General features: G+C 42.9%; 1 protein-coding gene across 3 annotated transcripts in view; it reads left to right on the plus strand.

Annotated features, from left to right (window-relative positions):
* The window catches only part of NDEL1 (nudE neurodevelopment protein 1 like 1), a 33032-nt gene extending 17084 nt beyond the window's left edge, over positions 1-15948 (plus strand). Inside the window, exons 7-10 of one of the 3 annotated variants that reach the window (XM_068530480.1) lie at positions 2938-3029; positions 7762-7913; positions 11281-11315; positions 14716-15948. In XM_068530480.1, coding sequence (XP_068386581.1) covers positions 2938-3029; positions 7762-7913; positions 11281-11315; positions 14716-14723 — 287 coding nt within the window. In that variant the 3' untranslated portion in view covers positions 14724-15948. Of the gene's footprint in view, positions 1-2937; positions 3030-7761; positions 7914-11280; positions 11358-14715 lie in introns of all 3 variants that reach the window. The other 2 variants (XM_068530481.1, XM_068530482.1) reach the window with 2 other exon arrangements.
* The last annotated feature ends 1709 nt before the right edge of the window (positions 15949-17657 follow it).

Consider the following 17657-nt stretch of genomic DNA (forward strand, 5'->3'; position numbering starts at 1 on the left):
TGTCTGGGCGGTTAGTGCAGTTAGCACTCCATATTTGTGCTGCCCAACATAGTAGCTGCTCCAATGTGACTATTTAAATTTTAAAATTTTATTGATTTAAATGAATTAAAATTTAAAATTGAGTTTCTAATTGCGTTGGCCACATTTCAAGTGCTCAGTAGCCCTTGAATAGGTAATTCACCCGATTTTCGTCTTTTTATGAGGTGAGGGTAAGGTATGTGAAAATTCTGTGTAGTTACGTTATCGATTGTACTGGTATGTGCTGACTCCGCTGCTGAGGATACAGAGCAGGCAGTATGTAGATCACAGCAATCGTAAGACGCTCTCGTGTTTCACAATGGCTGCTTGTGTATTTGAGGGCCTTAGAATTAACTAGCATTTGAGAATTAACAAAGCTTTGCTTTTATGTTACTGATTAGAATTATGCAGATAAATTCTGAAAATTCTTTAGTTGAGCACTAATCAGACTAGTCTGGAGCCTCAAGGGGGTGTCAGTAGGACATAGAGCTTGCTCTGGCACAGTTAAGATAATGTCAACCCTAAGGCAGTAATATTTGTCCAGACAGACAGGTTTTTCGATTGGAACTGATAGCATGAGCTTTCACTGACCTAAAAGCTGCCGTTTCATGACAAGGAGGTCTGCACAGACACAGTGAGAAGCCAGAGGTTAGAGAAATCAGTGGCAAGATTGAAGAGCTGATCTCTATGAAGTGGTCTAGCTCTAATTGTGTTTTATTGATAAAATGCCTGTTTCCAAAAAGCATTCAAGACAACTTACCATAAAAGTACAGATTTAATAATACCTAAAATATAAAATTCGAGGGGAATAGGGAAAAACAAGATCCAGAAATTCCTGCCAAGAGAAGTATAGCAGTTTATTTGTATCGCATTGAGCACCTGTTATATGTCATGTATTACTCAGGATGCGGATATCCTCAGGGGAGCATAGTGGTCTAGTAAGACTAAATTGCTACCTTCAATGTGATTATATTCTAGAGGACAAGGATAGTAACAGCAGCAGCAACAAAAGCATTTTACATGCTGATTACAACTCTGTAGAAAGCAGATAAAAATAATAGTAACATTTACTGAGCACTTACTATGTGCTGTGCATTTAAAAAATTTATTAATGAATTTTGGGACTTCCCTGGCAGTCCAGTGGTTAGGACTCTGCACTTCCACTGCAGGGGGCGTGGGTTCAGTCCCTGGTCAGGGAACTAAGACCCTGCCTGCTGCGAGGCACGGCCAAAAAACAAAATTTATTAATGAATTTAAACTTAACAACTTTATGATTTAAGTGCTATTATTAGCCCCCTTTCACATTTGGCTACTTAAGGTCACACAGTTAACGGCAGAGATGGATGTGTATATAGCAGTTTAGCTCCAGAGCTCTTAACCACCATGCTTTAATATCTCAAAAATAAATTGAAGAAATGTGCACGACTGAAAACCTTTGCTGAGGGGCATGAAAGAAGATGTGAATAAATATCATGTTAAATACCATGATTCAGAATAGGAAGACTTAATTTAGTTGCAATATCCATTTTCCCCAAATCAATCAATAGTTTAAATTTCTAATAAAAATCCTAATAGGATTTTTAAAGTTGTGAAGTTGATTTTAAGGTTACTCTGGGGCTTCCCTGGTGGTGCAGTGGTTAAGAATCCGCCTGCCAGTGCAGGGGACACGGGTTCGAGCCCTGGTCCGGGAAGAGCCCACATGCCGCGGAGCAACTAAGCCCGTGCGCCACAACTACTGAGCCTGCGCTCTAGAGCCCGCGAGCCACAACTACTGAGCCCGTGTGCCTAGAGCCCGTGCTCCACAACAAGAGAAGCCACCTCAATGAGAAGCCCGCGCTCCCCGCAACCAGAGAAAAGCCCACGCGCAGCAACGAAGATCCGATGCAGCCAAATATAAAATAAAAATTAAAAAGAAAACTTTATTTTTAATAAAGTTACTCTGGAAGAGTAAATGTGCAAGAATAGTCAATAAAAGTTTGAAATAGGTTAGTAACAAGAAGAGGCTTTGCCCTTTAGGAAATATATTTTAACACTATAATAACTAAAGCAGCATATTTCTGGTAAAATAGACAAATAATTTAATGGAACTTGAAATGTATAGAGAATTCAGTGTGTGGTTTTAGTGCCATTTCAGATGAGATAAGTCTTTTTCACTAAGTGGTATTACAACAATTAGATACCCATTTGGAGGGGAAAAATTTAGATATTTGATGAGTTTACTAATCTAAGTGGTAAAAAGTTTTTTAGAAAAACATTAGGAGAAAATGTGGGGAACAGTTTTATTATGTTGCAGTGAGGAAGCTCAAGGCTTCCCCCCAAACCACAAAGTTTAAGAGATAAATGTCACACTGGGAAGTACAACATATATAAGAGAAAAGGTGTCTATAGTGTATAGTGCCCTTGCAAATTGATTAAAGACAACCCAGTAGAAAAAAGTGCAGAGATTAAACAGATGACTTCCAGAAAAAGATATTCAAATGACTCTTGATTAGGGAAACAAAAATTAAAACAAAGTGACTGTCAAATTGGCAGGAAAAAAAGATGTCTAATACTATTGAGGGCATTACCATTCAGACTGCTGATATTGGCACAACCTAGAGAACATTTTGGCAGGATATTAAGGTGAAAATATGGGCATATCCTCTGACTCAGCAGTTCTATTTTTAGGAAGCTCCTCTCCAGAAATACTTGTCTAGATGTTTTAAGGGTATATGTCCTTTCAGCATTGTTTATAGTGATGAAAAATTGGATATAATCTAAACATCCAATGGAGATATTTGTGGTATCTCCACTTTATACTTTATCCACAGTTTGGAATACTATATTGATTTTTCATTCAGCGTATACTGCTTTGTAATATGAAAACCCAAATGTAAAGGGAACTGCAAGAGTAATCACTCACCTTTTATCTTTCTCTAGCTATACCAAACGGTTTTGGTACCAGCCCACTGACTCCTTCAGCTAGGATATCAGCACTAAACATCGTGGGGGACCTCTTACGGAAAGTAGGGGTAAGCCTTTAATTATTTATCACTAGGTGTTTCAGCTGCCAAGGTGATGAATTATTTCTTAATTTGCAGTGAGGGAAGAAAAAAGGATACCTTCCTGTGGTAAAGTCTGTAATTAAGCTGAGAAGCAGGAGCATCCAGTGATCAGCTGAGACTGTGAACACCTCCAGGGCTCAGCCTTGCCAGTGCCTCTGCAGAAGGTCCCTGCGCTTAGCTTCTTCAAGTTCCCCCTGGCTGTTTCTAAAGCATCGTGATTCCTCCTACTTCCTCTAAGGCTGTGTGTCTTATACCGCCCTCTGATCCTTTTCTTTGCTCTGCCTGCTGTCCTCCTGGTCATCCCCGGGCTTTTTCTTCATAGGACTTCCGCATTGGCTCGTGACATGAATTTCTGCTCTTAGTCATACACGTCTTTGCTGCTTGGCCCCCTCAACTCCAGTGCTGTCTCCTTGGCTCTAACCTTGCATTCCAGAACATTTTGGCTTTTGGAATATTAAACTTGGTTTTGTGCTTATTCAGTTTTTTACTCTGTGTAATACCTACTCTTTGACCTTATCGAGAGCAGTACTCTTGTTTTGATTTTTCGGTTATCTCTTGCTTTCACTTTGTTCCTACTCATCTGTGATCCACGGGTCGCTTACTCTGCCACTGTTGACTCATGGGCTCTTTGGCCATGGAGGAGACCTGCAGCCTGGATCAGTCAAGGAACTGGATTTCTTTCCTGCATCCAGATCACAGGAAACAGTTATATGACCTTGTGGATTTTTAAGCCACTATAAAGTTAGCATTTCTAGCATTAGTCAGTTTTCTTTCCTGTTTCCCTCAGTGACTTTTATTTCTCTTTTCAATAATCTACCCCTGAAACTTCCCACTATCCACCGCCCCTTCACTTATTTTTTGTGTGTGTGTGACTCTTTCTGAGAAGAGCAGAAATTGCATTATACTTTACATAAAGAAGAAATGGGAGGCCAAGATAGAAGGTCCTATTGTTACCTTTTCTGACTCATAAAATTATTGTCTGACCGTCAGATTAACTCTAAATCTGCATTTTAAAGTTACTATAAAAAGTAATGTGCACAAATCATTCATACAGTACATAGAGTAATCTTCCCTTACTCCTAACATAATCTTCCTTTAACCTAGCTGTCGTAAGAGTTGCATTGTAATAGTTTAACCTATTTGTTGTAACCTATAACTTGAAGTAATGTGCTTGCTTTTCTGTATCTTAACAACTTTAAGCAAAAAGATGAGGCATTTAACTTACATCCTCCTAATTTTTTATTTTTTGTTCTTCTGTTGGTTATTTTTATAACTTTAAATAACATGCTTAAACCTATGTTTCTGAATTTATTAGACTGTATCTCAGCTCCCTGTTGTGTGTGTGTGTGTGTCTGTCCCTTCTTGAGCTCTCCATTGGTTGGTTCTGAAAATTAGTCAACAGCACCTAAAATATTATGCCTACATGTATATTATTTACTGAATAATCATAGAGGAGGAGCTGGGCTCTAGGGGTCTTTTACTTGTGCTGCTCAACAGGTGTTTCAAGCATTTTGTTCTTTACCTATTATTTACTCAAAACCATATTAGGTTTTTTCATATTTGTATCACAGTTGACATGTATGTCTTTTTTTTTTTTAACTTTTTTTTAATTGGCCATCTTTTTTATTATTTTCACCGCAAAACAATTTTTACAAGATCACAATAAAATAAATGAAAAGAAAAAAGCTTCTAAAATCCTGTCATTTCAACGAATTCAACCATTTTTATTTTTTAAAATTACATTCAGCCTTTGTATGCATATATAATTTGTGTATCATTGGATATTTTTGTTATCATGGGTCTTAGCATTTCTGATTACCTTTGTTTTCTTGTGGAGCAAAGAAACACGTGCTTTGCTATATCTTGTATCTTCCGGCTTCTTATTTACTGAGTGCTCTGATATGCTTCTAGGGCTGCTGCACTGCTGTCAGCCTTGAATTTCTCTTCGTTATACTCTTGGGTTAGTTCTGCCTGTTCCTGGACCCCACGTTGTCATCTTTGTTCCCTGTTTTGCTTTAGTACCTTAAGTAATTTATTTAGAAATGGTGCACGAAAGTTGAACTTAGAGTCCTTGCATTGTTTACACGTTCAGCTGACAGTTTGTCTTTTAAGGTGTCGTTAGAGTTTTTGGTCTGCTGTTATCCTCCAGCCCCTGCATACTTTTATGAATATTTCATTTTCTACTTCTTCATACTACTTTGTCCACTGACTTCACCTGGAAGCCCCATTCCCACTCTTGCATCCTCTTCCACTGAGAAATCAAGGCCATCTATTTAAACTTTGTTTTCCTCTCTTAACCTTCTTTTAGTACTCTCCTATTATTACTTCTGTGGCTGTTCTTCCTTTTTATCTCAGTGGTAAAAGTATCACATTCCTCCCATGGCTAATTTTGTCCCTCTGTGCTTTGGATCTCATTCCTTCCAGCCTTCTCATCTTTATGTCTCCTGTATCTTCAGACTTTTACTATATGTTTTAATATTTATATGCAATATTTATGTATAATGTATTACATATATATACTTTATATCTACTATTTATACTTTATAGCTAATATTTATATATTACATATTATACAATTTTTAAACCTTAAAAGCAAAAATAAAAGCAGCTATTCTTTCCTTTTACCCTACGTCTCTCTTTAGCTGTCATTCTGTTTCTCTTTTCCCTTCCCAGCCAAGTTTTTGAAAGCATGTCTCCATTTATTGTTAGCATTTTTGATGGCATACTCACTCCCCAGATAGCCTAGTCTGGGCTCTGTTTCCTGCTCATGCCACTCAAATTGCTCACTGATGATCTCAGTGCTGTCAAATCCAAGGGATGCTGTTCTGTCCTAATTTTACTTGAAACATTCAGCACTGACTTATTTTTTTGAAATGGCCTTCTTTCCTCTGCTTTTCTGATGCTGTGTCGCTGTGTCATGCCTGCTCGCCTTCCTGCCCATTCCTGTTTGTCATCTTGTTGGGTCTTCATCTGCCCACCATTTCAGTGTTGATTTTGCTCGGAGTTCTGGCCTTACCTTTCTGATCTTCACAACCACAGTTTCATCTCCTACTTGGTGTGGATATGGTCTAAATCTTGATTTCTAGGCCACTGTTTTTGAGTGCCAGACCCAGTGCTTGCATTAGGCTGTCTCACCGACACCTCAAACACAAGTTGTACCTGTTATATGATAGATTCTCAGCAAATATCAGAACAAATAAATGAGTGTCTTGAATATAGGAAATTAATGGCTCTCAATTTTTATTGTGTATGTGTCTATTTAATAAGATGCTGAAAAAATGCTTATTCAGAGCTTGTCCTACAAGGTCACTACCTCTCTTCCTTCTTTCGTTGTTGTTTTACTAGGTCATGGTACTTTTGTTTTCAGAAAGGAGAAGAGAAAGAAGTTTCAGTCTGTTTTTGTTGCTGTGTCTTAATAGCCGTTGTTGAAATTATGGGGGGAGGGTTCTCAGAGTGGAATATGTTATCTGTGGATTTAATTTTTTTTTAATAAATTCATTTATTTTATGTATTTATTTTTGGCTGCGTTGGGTCTTCGTTGCTGCGTGAGGGCTTTCTCTAGTTGTGGTGATGGGGGTTACTCTTCATTGTGGTGCGTGGGCTTCTCGTTGTGGTGTGCGGGCTTCTCATTGCGGTGGCTTCTTTTGTTGCGGAGCATGGGCTCTAGGCGCGTGGGCTTCAGTAGTTGTGGCACGCGGGCTCAGTAGTTGTGGCGCAGGGGCTTAGTTGCTCCTCGGCATGTGGGATCTTCCCTGACTAGGGCTCAAACCCACGTCCCCTGCATTGGCAGGCGGATTCTTAACCACTGTGCCACCAGGGAAGTCCCTCTGGGTTTAATTTATCTATGTATTCCACATTCCTTAGTGTCATGGATAATAGGATTAGACTATTTTTTGTTTTTTTTTTTTTTTCGGGGAGAGTGGTTTGATTTGGTAAAGTGTTTGCGGGAAAGGGGGAGTTGGTGATATTTGTGAGCGATGGAAATTGATGAGAAACTTCTGTTCTCTTCATGTCATCTGTTGGTTTGTAGAGCCTGGCATTGACCAGGTGTTGTGGTGACAGGTGCTAAGCAGGCACTCAGTTTGGAGGTAAATGCTAACGGGCTGGTGTCATTTTCAAGGTGAATTATTTAACTATAGATGAAGGGTATTAGATGTTTTACAGTGTGCTCTCAGAAGTAGAAAAGCATTTAACTTCATGTGAGGTGTTGTAAATGAACTTATCCATTCTGATACAGTAGAAACGACTAACCTGAAGCCCTAAAGAAAGAATTGGCTGCTTTAAAAAATTTTCAAGTGATGTTTTTGCATTCTTTAAAATGCTTGCTCCCAAAACACACACACGCACACACCCAACTAGCCAACTGACAGTCCACAACTTAGAAAGAAACAGTGGATAGGGCCAAGAGACCTGGGATCCATCTCTGTATACTGTGCCATACTTTTCTTAGTTGTAAGGTGACGATAATATCTGTATCCCTCAGTAACACTGAGAGAAGTATATATTCTGAGTTCACTAGAAAGGGAGTCAGCATAAATATTCCCTCTTTCTATTAAAAGGTGATTGATATGGCTTAAACAGCCACCATTATCAGCTGAGAGAATAAGATTTGAGTCTTGAAATAGAAATGGTTTGAAATGCAAATTTTTATGTGCAGCTACTGTTTTGACAACCAAATCATTCCTTCTTCCTTTTGTAGGCTTTAGAATCCAAATTAGCAGCTTGCAGGAATTTTGCAAAGGACCAAGCATCACGAAAATCCTATATTTCAGGGAATGTTAACTGTGGGGTGATGAATAGCAACGGCACGAAGTTCTCTCGATCAGGGCACACGTCTTTCTTCGATAAAGGGTAAGTCTTGGAAATTCTAAACGTTAATTTTTTGGGTAGTGAAGTTGCCCATTATTAAGTGAGCTTGTTGAACTTTGAAAAGATAAACTCAGTTTGATAAACCTACCTGAAGCGTTATCATTGAGATCTTAGGGGACATGAAGTCTATTGCCTTCTAGTCCCCATGGAGTCTGTTGCCCTGGGAACCCTGACTCTGAAGCTTCTGTCCTGGGAAGCAGACTCTTGAAAGGCAGCTGTGTTAGGCTCTGGGGATTAAAGATGACTATGATATGGTCCTTGTGCTCAAGGTGCTTGCAGGCTAGTACACTTTCTTGGCAAATATTTGTTAAGAGTAGAAGAGAACATGATGATCATGTATGTGTGAACTCTTCAACAAACGTTCTGTCTGAAGATTTTAGAAAAATATAAAACCACTGGATCAAGTACAGTTTAGGAGATACAAGTTTTGTATGATGTGAAGATGTTTTTTGGGGAATTGAGAATTAAAAAGAAATTGTTGTAAGATTAAAGCAGTGGTACATCCTTAATACAAAAAATATGTCAGTTGGTACAGAGTATATAAAGTAAAAAGTGTTTTCCGTTTTCACACTGTTTTTGCATCCTTATAGTTATTCCTAGGCATGTAAATTCATATTTTTATGCATCTGCTATACACTTTAAAAAACTTATGGGATACTTTATTTATTTAATTAATTTATTTATTTTTGGCTGTGTTGGGTCTTCGTTGCTGCGCGTGGGCTTTCTCTAGTTGCGGCGAGCGGGGGCTACTCTTCGTTGCAGTGCACGGGCTTCTCACTGCGGTGGCTTCTCTTGTTGCGGAGCATGGGCTCTGGGTGCGTGGGCTTCAGTAGTTGTGGCACGCGGGCTCAGTAGTTGTGGCTCGCGGGCTCTAGAGCGCAGGCTCAGTAGTTGTGGCGCATGGGCTTAGTTGCTCCGCGGCACGTGGGATCTTCCTGGACCAGGGCTCGAACCCATATCCCCTGCATTGGCAGGCGGATTCTTAACCACTGTGCCACCAGGGAAGTCCCTGGGATACTTTAAATACTGCTCTGCAATATGCCTGTGGTGACTTATATTGCCAGTATCTTTCCGTGTCAGTACATATTCTACTCAATTAAAAAAAAAAAAAACCCAACAAAATGCTGCATGGGTATACTCTTGTACGGGTGTGCCTTAGTCTAGGTAACTGGTTAGGACCTATGGTCTGAGATGCTGACCGTGTGACTTAAGGTAGCTGGTAGTGGAGCAGCAACTGAGGCACCAGGAGTCCCTTGCCACCATCTCTGCTTTGAGTCATAGAGGCAGCTTGTCCTTGTTCTGTGAAAGCAATATAGAAATTTTCACAACTTCTTAAAGGAACTTGTATTTTCTGCTTTCCTCAGTGACGGTGGCACATTTGTGGAGGCCCTGATTTGATACATAGTCCACTGTAAAAAGCTTTTTGTTGTTCATCCTTGTGGAGTGGAGTGTTCTGGTTTTTCTCTCTCCCTTAAGAGAATTCTACCTTGAAGTATATGTATTTCATTAAGGAGCACATTCTAAAATAATGTATAAATCAGGGCTTTCTTTATACACATTTCATTAAAAGCACATTCTAAAATATCAACATATAAATCAGAACTTTATTCTAACCATTGGGGCTCCTCAGTGGTGGTAAGAATAAAATTAATATTCCTCATGTTTAGGAGCTCCAGGCAACTTTGAGGAGTGTCATTTTTATACTATAATGATAAGTGGAATAAGTAGGTAGATATTTTTACATTAGAGATGGCATTTCCCCAAAACAGTGTAGGGAAGGTTATAGGGGAGGTTCTTCATGAGTGTTGGAAGTAGTGCCTAATTATTTTTCCTGCAACTTATAATTCCCTCCAATAGAGTAGTTATTCGTCTATCTGGAATCGTATTTCTTCATGGGCCTTGGGAATCTTATGACGTGAGAATAGGCAAACCATAAATGGATTGGTCGGGCAGATGCCTTTGCAATAAAAAGTCCTTAGAACAGTCACGATGAAGGAGGGATAACATTGTCAGTTCCGGCTCACTGCTCTGTCTTCCTGAGAGCCTGGCTTCTACTTGACCCCTGATGCAGAGCACCAGGGCAGTGATTTCCCAGAGAGGAACCCAGTCTTAGGTAGATGGCGGAGGATTCAGTGTAACCTGGAACGAGGAGGGCGCCCTGGGCGCTGTGACGGAGATCCTGTCCCTTGAGGAGCATCCTAGGTGTAGGTATAGGCTTTATGTCCTGAACTGAATCTGGAAATATGCTTCTCCGTGGAACTAGTTACAGATAATGTTTAGTTTTGGTTTGGATAGTACAAATTTTTAATTGTATTCTTTCTGTTAAGAATGAAATATGGTTTTGTGGGTTGGCTTTTTCTCAAGTGTTTAGTTTATATGGTAAATGGATTGTATTTGCACACTCAAATATTAACCTATTATTGCTCGAGTTACGTTTGTAGTTGCCATCTTCCTGAGGATAACTCTTGTGTGGGTTTTGCTATGTTCTTACTTCCTTGCTGCTTTGCTTTGATTCTGGCTTCCTTTTGGCCTGCCTGGCTTTTTACCTCTGGCCTTCCTTCCTGCTCACCTGGTGGCTAGATAAAAACCATGATGGCATATACCTGCTGCAAAAGGAAGGGGTAAATATCCCCACTCCCAGCTCCATTATTAGACCTGGCTGGTTAAAAGCATAAACGATAGTTCTTGTAGAAGTGTAGCTTGTAGTTTCAGCATGAGAAGAAGCTTTCCATTTAAAAAAAGCCTTTGGCTCTAGAACTTGCCTGCTGCCTCTCACTCCTAAGGAGTCTGTCTGTAGCACTGTCACTGTTGGGGAGAGTTTGCCAAAGTTGGTTTGCGTGCGCGTGCACGTATTGAATGTACGTGTGCACACTGTGTGCTCCTGCTTCCCTCAGAATCTTGAGATGAAGCAACGCCTTACCACGTAAACATAAAGCCTTATTGTTATGTATTGTTTTATGGGATTTGAAAATATTTTGTAAGCTCTGGTTAGTTGAGGGCTTCTTGGAGTCAGGATTTTATCTAGTCTGTGATCACTTCAGTCCCTAAAGTGCGGGTTGCTGGGCCTACTTCCCTGTTGTTGCTGTTTCCTCCAACCACTGCCAGCCGTTCATATCACTCATCCGAAAGGACACCAGTTCACGTGCAGTGCAGTCACTTGAGTTCTCTCAAAGATGTCCTTTTTTTCTCCATAGCTTTTATTTAGCTTCTTATGTATCACTTGTCCTAATTTTGTAAGCCAGTCTGATTTCTTTTGGGTTGGGTGTAGGTGAACGTAGACTAATTTTAGGGCATGGTGTGAAAATAGTATTTGTATTACTGTTTAATATTTTTTCCTTTCTTTTACTAGGCAAGAAAAAGTCATATTTCCCACGTTGTTCATGGGTAACTGAACTTGTTTGCTGTGCTCTTTCATTCTTAATCATGGTGTGTGGTGGAAGACAAGTTAACATTAACAAACTGGTTTTACTAACTGCATGGGGCTGACTGCTTTAACCAACTTCCAGCCCATGAGTGAGCTTTCAGGTTCCTGTTTGATTTGACTGTGCACCATTATTATTGGTTCAGCTGTGCAAAACAAAAACAAGTTAGCTGTAGTGGTCCTGGGGCGGTTGTGAAGTGCTCTGATGGTACTCCTGTTACAGGTGGGAGTGTGGTAGAGATGATGCCAGCAGTCTGGGGGCGGGTTGGGGGTCACTGCCAGGCCCTGGGACCCACATTTGACTGCCTCCACGGGCCTGGGTTGCTTCCTGTTACCCAGTGTCTTCTGTTTTCTCAAAGCAGCACTAATGATATTGGATTCTTGCCGTGTGGGGACTCTCCTCTGTGCTCACGCTTGTGTTCCCTCAGGACGCTGGAATGGTAGATGGGGACATGTGTATAAGGGCTGCCTTCCTTTTGAGGAATGTACATTTCAGTTTGCAGAGCCTGGGCCGAGGACTGGCGCTGCGCTGAGCGTCCATTTATCCATAGAACTGGGAGACGGGGGTCTGGAGTGTGTCTGCCTGCTCTCCTGAATTAGCTCTAGCCCAGTCTCTTCCTTTTCTTTCCTGCCCTCTCAGGTGTACCTGTCCTTGCTTTGACAGATTTAGTCCCCATGCTTTATCTATATTGTGTTAAATTTATTATCCTCCTGACCAGCTTCTAGACATGCATTGGTTCTTTTCCCTCTTTCCCTTCTTCTGTTGCCATTTACAGCTGACCTTAGTTCCTTGTCTTAGCTGGATTCTCTATTTTTCAGACTCTTAAACTAGATTTTTGTGGTATGATCAGGAAATTGTATAGCTTCTGGAACCTTTTTTGCATAGATGATTCCCAAATCTGTATCTCCATCCCTGCCCATTCTTTCTCCATTCAGTCCTGTGTTGTCCACTGGGACATTTCCCTTCGGCTCTTTTGCTGCTCCCTAAAACCAAATGTGGTGAGTATGGAGGTGTTTCTTTTCTTGGAAACCTTTCCTCATTGCACAGCTTTGCTGTTCCCTCAAGGGAGCTCACCAGACTGATAATTCTGCCTCTAGGTTCAGCTTTCTCCTTCCTCCTGGTCTTTTACTTACTAGTTCTTGACTCAAAGAGAAGGTGCTAGGTAAGACCCTGGTGGGTTGTTATTCTCTCTCTCTTCCATCGAACTTTCAAATCCAGAATTCCCATTTCTGTCCACACAGAGAAGCTACTTTATCTAGTTTCTTGTTTTCCCTTTATATTTTGGATTGCACTGCTTATTTTTTCCATTAGAGCAACCTGCAGTGGGAGAACCAACGTGCTTGCTCACTGGAGCCTGTCAGGTGTCCCTGGGACGGGAGGAAACTGGGAAAGGATAATGGCCTTGGCATCTGGAGGCAGGTTGTGGGCCCAGCTCCCCATTGACAGGCTCACAGGGTGCACTCAGGTGAATGGCTGGACCTTCTCCTGCTTTTGTTTCCTTGGCAGTATAACAATGGGGATGAACTTAACATTCCTTAAAGGTCCATTCCTGAAAATGCAGGAATCTCAGTCGTAAACCTGCATGTGGAGCCATCCTCACGTTTGCTGCTTTTGCACACCCTGTGGAACAGGTGCCAGGTTCTTCTTGGCACCCAGCAGTGCTCCCTTTCTGCCTGCTGCCATGCTCTGTGCAGCTGGGAATCTGATGCTCACGCGTGTAAAGCTGAAGCTGTTTGTGAGACCTGCCTAGTTAGTTCTCCCTGAGGTTCTAGGAGAGGCAGGCATAAGGGCTCTGGGACCAGGCAGACAAATGACAGACAAATGGCTTATTATGTGAGGGCTACAATGGCATATAGGATGTGGGCTCTGTCCCCAGAAGAGGCAAAGGCATACAGCCTTGGAGGATGGAGAGGGATGATTTAAAGTTTTCAAATGTGATGAAGCTCAAATATCAGACCTCCCCAGCCCAAAGGGAAGAGAGAAAATCTTGAGCGTGCATCACTGAGGTGGGAAAATGGACAACAGGGAGAGATTGCACTGGTCAGAGCCCCTTCTGTTGCTCTTGGCCTGTGTGGGTAGCATGATTTCCAACTCAAAATCTATACGCAGGTTAGTTTCTTCAGATGTTAACTGTTCTTCAAAGTAGTCAAGGGTCATTAGTCAAGTCTCTTTGCATGCCTGTTTCTCCGGGAGGTTGCCCTCACCTCTTCAGTGTATGAAACCGTCATCTTGATCTTGGTGGGGAATATGTGTCTGTGTTTTGTTTTTTTAAGAGAACCTCTGTCCATGAGTCTATATTCAACTCCCTGGGCCCCTCTGATGAGTAGGCCTGTGGGGACAGGGGTGGGCACGTGTGGGGCAGTCTGGCCCCTTGCACTTGGCGGCATCTCCCAAGTTGTGAGTGGGACACGTTTTCCTAGGACGTCTGTCAGTATGGAAGGGCTGCAGTGGTGTCCTGAGAGGGGCTGCAGGCCTTGCACTCACTCCCTCATTGCTTCCTGAGGCTGTGCTGCCGGGCGCTGGGGCTGGGGCGGGGCTGGGTCCTGGCTGCAGGCGCTTGTGCTGGGCGGGGCTGGTGTCTCACAAGGTGGCAGAGAAGCCTGCCCATCTGGCTTTGCTGCTGAACAATTTAAAAAAGTTACTTTTCTCCCCCTTATTTAAGATGTTCCTGTACATTGTAGGAGATTTGGAAAACAACAGAAAAGTATAAAGTAGTAAATAAAATTCACCCACAACTCAGAGGGAAGAAGAGTATTGTTACGTTTTCCTTCTGTAGTATATGTGGGAGAGTGTGTGTGTGTGTCCACACATTCTAGACTTAGCTCCGTGGATGGTAATGTCTAGCTGTATAAGGGGCTGTAGTCCAGAATATATGCTACTCACTTTTTTGCCTTCATATTATGGAGCATATCCAGTTTGGTAACCTGCTGCTTTTTCCACCTAGCATTAATTACATTCGGAATATTTTCCATGCTGTTAAGAACTCTGGAATGTGTTTTTAATGGCTGTATGGTATTTCATTGTTTGTTTGTACCCTTATTTATTTAGGTAGTTCCCTACTGGTAGACGTTTAACCTGCTCTGTTGGGAAATCAATCAGGGCTGTGGCTGCCGCGGCCAGTGTGATAAAGTTGCCGAGGAGGGAGCAGTAGTGTCATCACCCGCAGGACCACGGGCTTCACAAGTCTCTCACCAGCTCATGCTCTCTAGGCAGCTCGCTCCCTTGGGCCATCAGGATTCTGCTCTAGGCCGGGAAGAGGAATAGTTGTAGAGAGCAAATGAATTTCGCTGTGTGTCGAGTGATTTTAAATGACAGTCTCTCTTTCTCTTCCCTTCTCTTCTCTGCTCTGGTCACCCCCACAGGGCAGTAAACGGCTTTGACCCGGCTTCTCCTCCTCCCGGTCTGGGCTCCTCGCGCCCGTCGTCGGCACCGGGTATGCTGCCTCTCAGCGTGTGAGTGCCCGGCCTCCAGGTCGGGGCTCCCGCCCTCCTGCAACAACCCAGGACACCCACGCCTCACCCCTCGGTGCCCGGGCCCAGCTCGTGCCCCTCCGTCTGCCTCCCCACGGCTGGCAGAGGGCAGGCTGCATGCAGTGGCGGCTGCTGGGCCCTGCCCAGCCCCAGGACTCCGCGCGACATCAATACTGGCTATTTTCTCTTCTCGCCGTAGTGCCGTTGGTTTCACATGATTGCACTTTTGTGGGTCACAAGGTGATGGTCACTGGATGCAGAAGTACCCATTCATCACACCTGCCTCATAGCCCCCTCCCTGCTGTACTGATAGGATTTAGTTATGTTTAGGACATTGCAGATCTTCTAGAGGTTCTCCCCCAAATCAGGTCGACGTGTGCTCTCCTCCTGAGCTCCCACCCAAGCATCTCCAGTGCTCATGGATCATGTGTCCCCCACCTCCACCCCCCACGGTTTGGGCCTGTTGCTGGCAAAGAGTCAGGAAGGTCACTGAATTAGGGAACATTTTCTGCACCCTCTGGTTTTACTTTAGCAGTTATCATTCCATAGGCTAGCCTCCCAGAGCAGCGAAACGCCTGTCTGAGCCCAGGTGGCAGGAGCTTCTGGGACCTGGGCACGTGCGGGGCTGTGCCCCTGCCGTCTCCTCCTCCTCCATGTGCCTGAGACTCGGGGTAGGGGGTGGTGGCATCCTCCTCGCCAGCTCTCTGGTCCTTCAGTTAAATGACACCTTCAGAGTGTGTTTGTTTTGTTTTCAGAGGGCCTGTCCAGTTGTGTTAGGAAGGGTTGAGCGGCCTGATTCCAGGGGCCGGCTGGTGCCAGCTCCTGGGGGCAGACTGACCATAAGTGGTTGTCCCTGTGCATCCTTTGATTACTCTCATGCTGCATTAACTGTTTACATTTGTTTTATTGTACATAGGTTTGTAAACATTATTGCCTAAGATATTTGTATATAACTTGGGCTTTGTAGCTTTTATTTATTCAGAACTCATATGGCATGTTAAAGACTTACGATGGTGTCCTACTCTGGGCAGCTGTGTAGGATCATCATGTGGTTAGAAAAAATACTCCCCCTCAAAAAAATCTTTTAATGTGGAAACAATAAATTTCACAGAAAAAAAAGAAAAAGGTTTGAGGTTGCTTTATTGGGTTTCTGCCATCCTGGGAGAGAGGAGCTGGAGTTGCAAAGCCAGGTTCAAATGTCACTTCTGCTGTGACATGGGACATGGGGATGGACAGCAGCTGTGGAATAGGGCAAAGAAAATTCAGGCGGCCTCAGGATGTGTGAACAGGCATTCTCATGCTGATTGTCTTTTATTTATTTATTTTTATAAAATTGAAGTATAGTTGATGTCCAATTTTACACAAGTTACAGGTATACAATATAACGATTCACAGTTTTTAAAGGTTATATCCCATTAATAGTTACTACAGAGTACCGGCTGCGTTCCCTGTGTTGTACAATACATCCTTGTGGCTTATGTATTCCTCATGCTGATTCTTGGTGCTGGTTTCTGCTCTTAGCTGTGATTTCCAGGAGCAGCCTGAGAATAGCCCTGGCCCCGTGTGGAAATCTGGGCGGAAGGACCTGCACTTTGAGGGAGGCAGCTTGCTAAGTCTTGGAGTAACCGCGATGGATCCAGGAGCTGGTCCTCCTGCTGGGCTGCCGTTCATGACACGTGCTGGTGTTCTGGGATTAGAGGTTACTTGGATCCGGGCTTCTCTCCTCATCCCTTGAGAGAAGGTGCCAGATGTTTAGTAGCAAGAGACAGGGTGCCTGGACTTGAGGAACAAGTAAACTGGGGCATCTGTACGAATGTGTCAGATTCTGAGCACTGCTTATAACAAAGAGCATAAACGGAGTAGTTTGTAGTTTTAAGACTATATGTAAATGAAAGTAAATGAATCCAGTTCCTAAGTGAATAAGAAACATTAAGGTAGGATACATTAAAATTTTTTTCTTCTCTCTGTCAGTATGCAGGCAGGAATAGCTTCTATTAGTTGTTCCTGGAGATTTCGTCATAAGTTGACTCACGAGAGACGCTTGTCCTGGTGTGTGTGTGCTGTGCCCAGCTCTGCTGGCTGAACAGTTGAAAAGAAAACTCCAGGTCTCTTACTGATGGGCAGACTCCTAGCTTCTTTCGTAGCCATCATTGGAAGGGTTGGATTAGATCAGAGGTTTCAGCGTTTAGCAGACCTCTTTGTTTATGCAGGAACCCCAAATCTAAAACATAACAAACAGAGCTACTCTGGTTATAGTAAGGATGAGTTCTGGAGCTTCAGTCCTTTTCCTTGGCTCCCCAGCGATTTCTCACTTCCTCTCCAGCTGCACACCCCTGGGATCATCTCACCAATTGTTATTCAGGCAGTGGCTGGGAGTAGGGCCCTGGCTTGCAGGGGCCAGCGTGTTATTCACTGATGTCACCACTGCTTTGGGTCCAGGAGAGCACAGGCCAGGTCCGTGAAAGTACAGAGTATGCTGCTGGGCTTATTTCCGGCCCCTTCAGGAGGGGACTCCCACATAGTTTTGGTTTTTGATACCTGCAGCAGCCCTTGGCATATGACCCCCTGAGGAAGCTGGTTGATTCCCCAGGCCTCTTTCAGCTTTTTCTGTGGATTCCAGATCTTCCTCCACTTACAGTGGGATTACGTCCCAGTAAACCCCTTCATTGTAAATTGAAAATGCGTTTAATACACTTAACCTACTGAACGTCGTAGCTTAGCTTCGCCTACCTTAAACATGCTCAGAACGCTTAGACATTAGCCAACAGCTGGGCAAAATCATCTAACACAAAGCCTATTTGATAATTAAGTGTTGACTATCTCATCTAATTGAT

The sequence above is a fragment of the Eschrichtius robustus genome, chromosome 20, assembly GCF_028021215.1.
Source record: "Eschrichtius robustus isolate mEscRob2 chromosome 20, mEscRob2.pri, whole genome shotgun sequence".
Lineage (NCBI taxonomy): Eukaryota > Metazoa > Chordata > Mammalia > Artiodactyla > Eschrichtiidae > Eschrichtius > Eschrichtius robustus.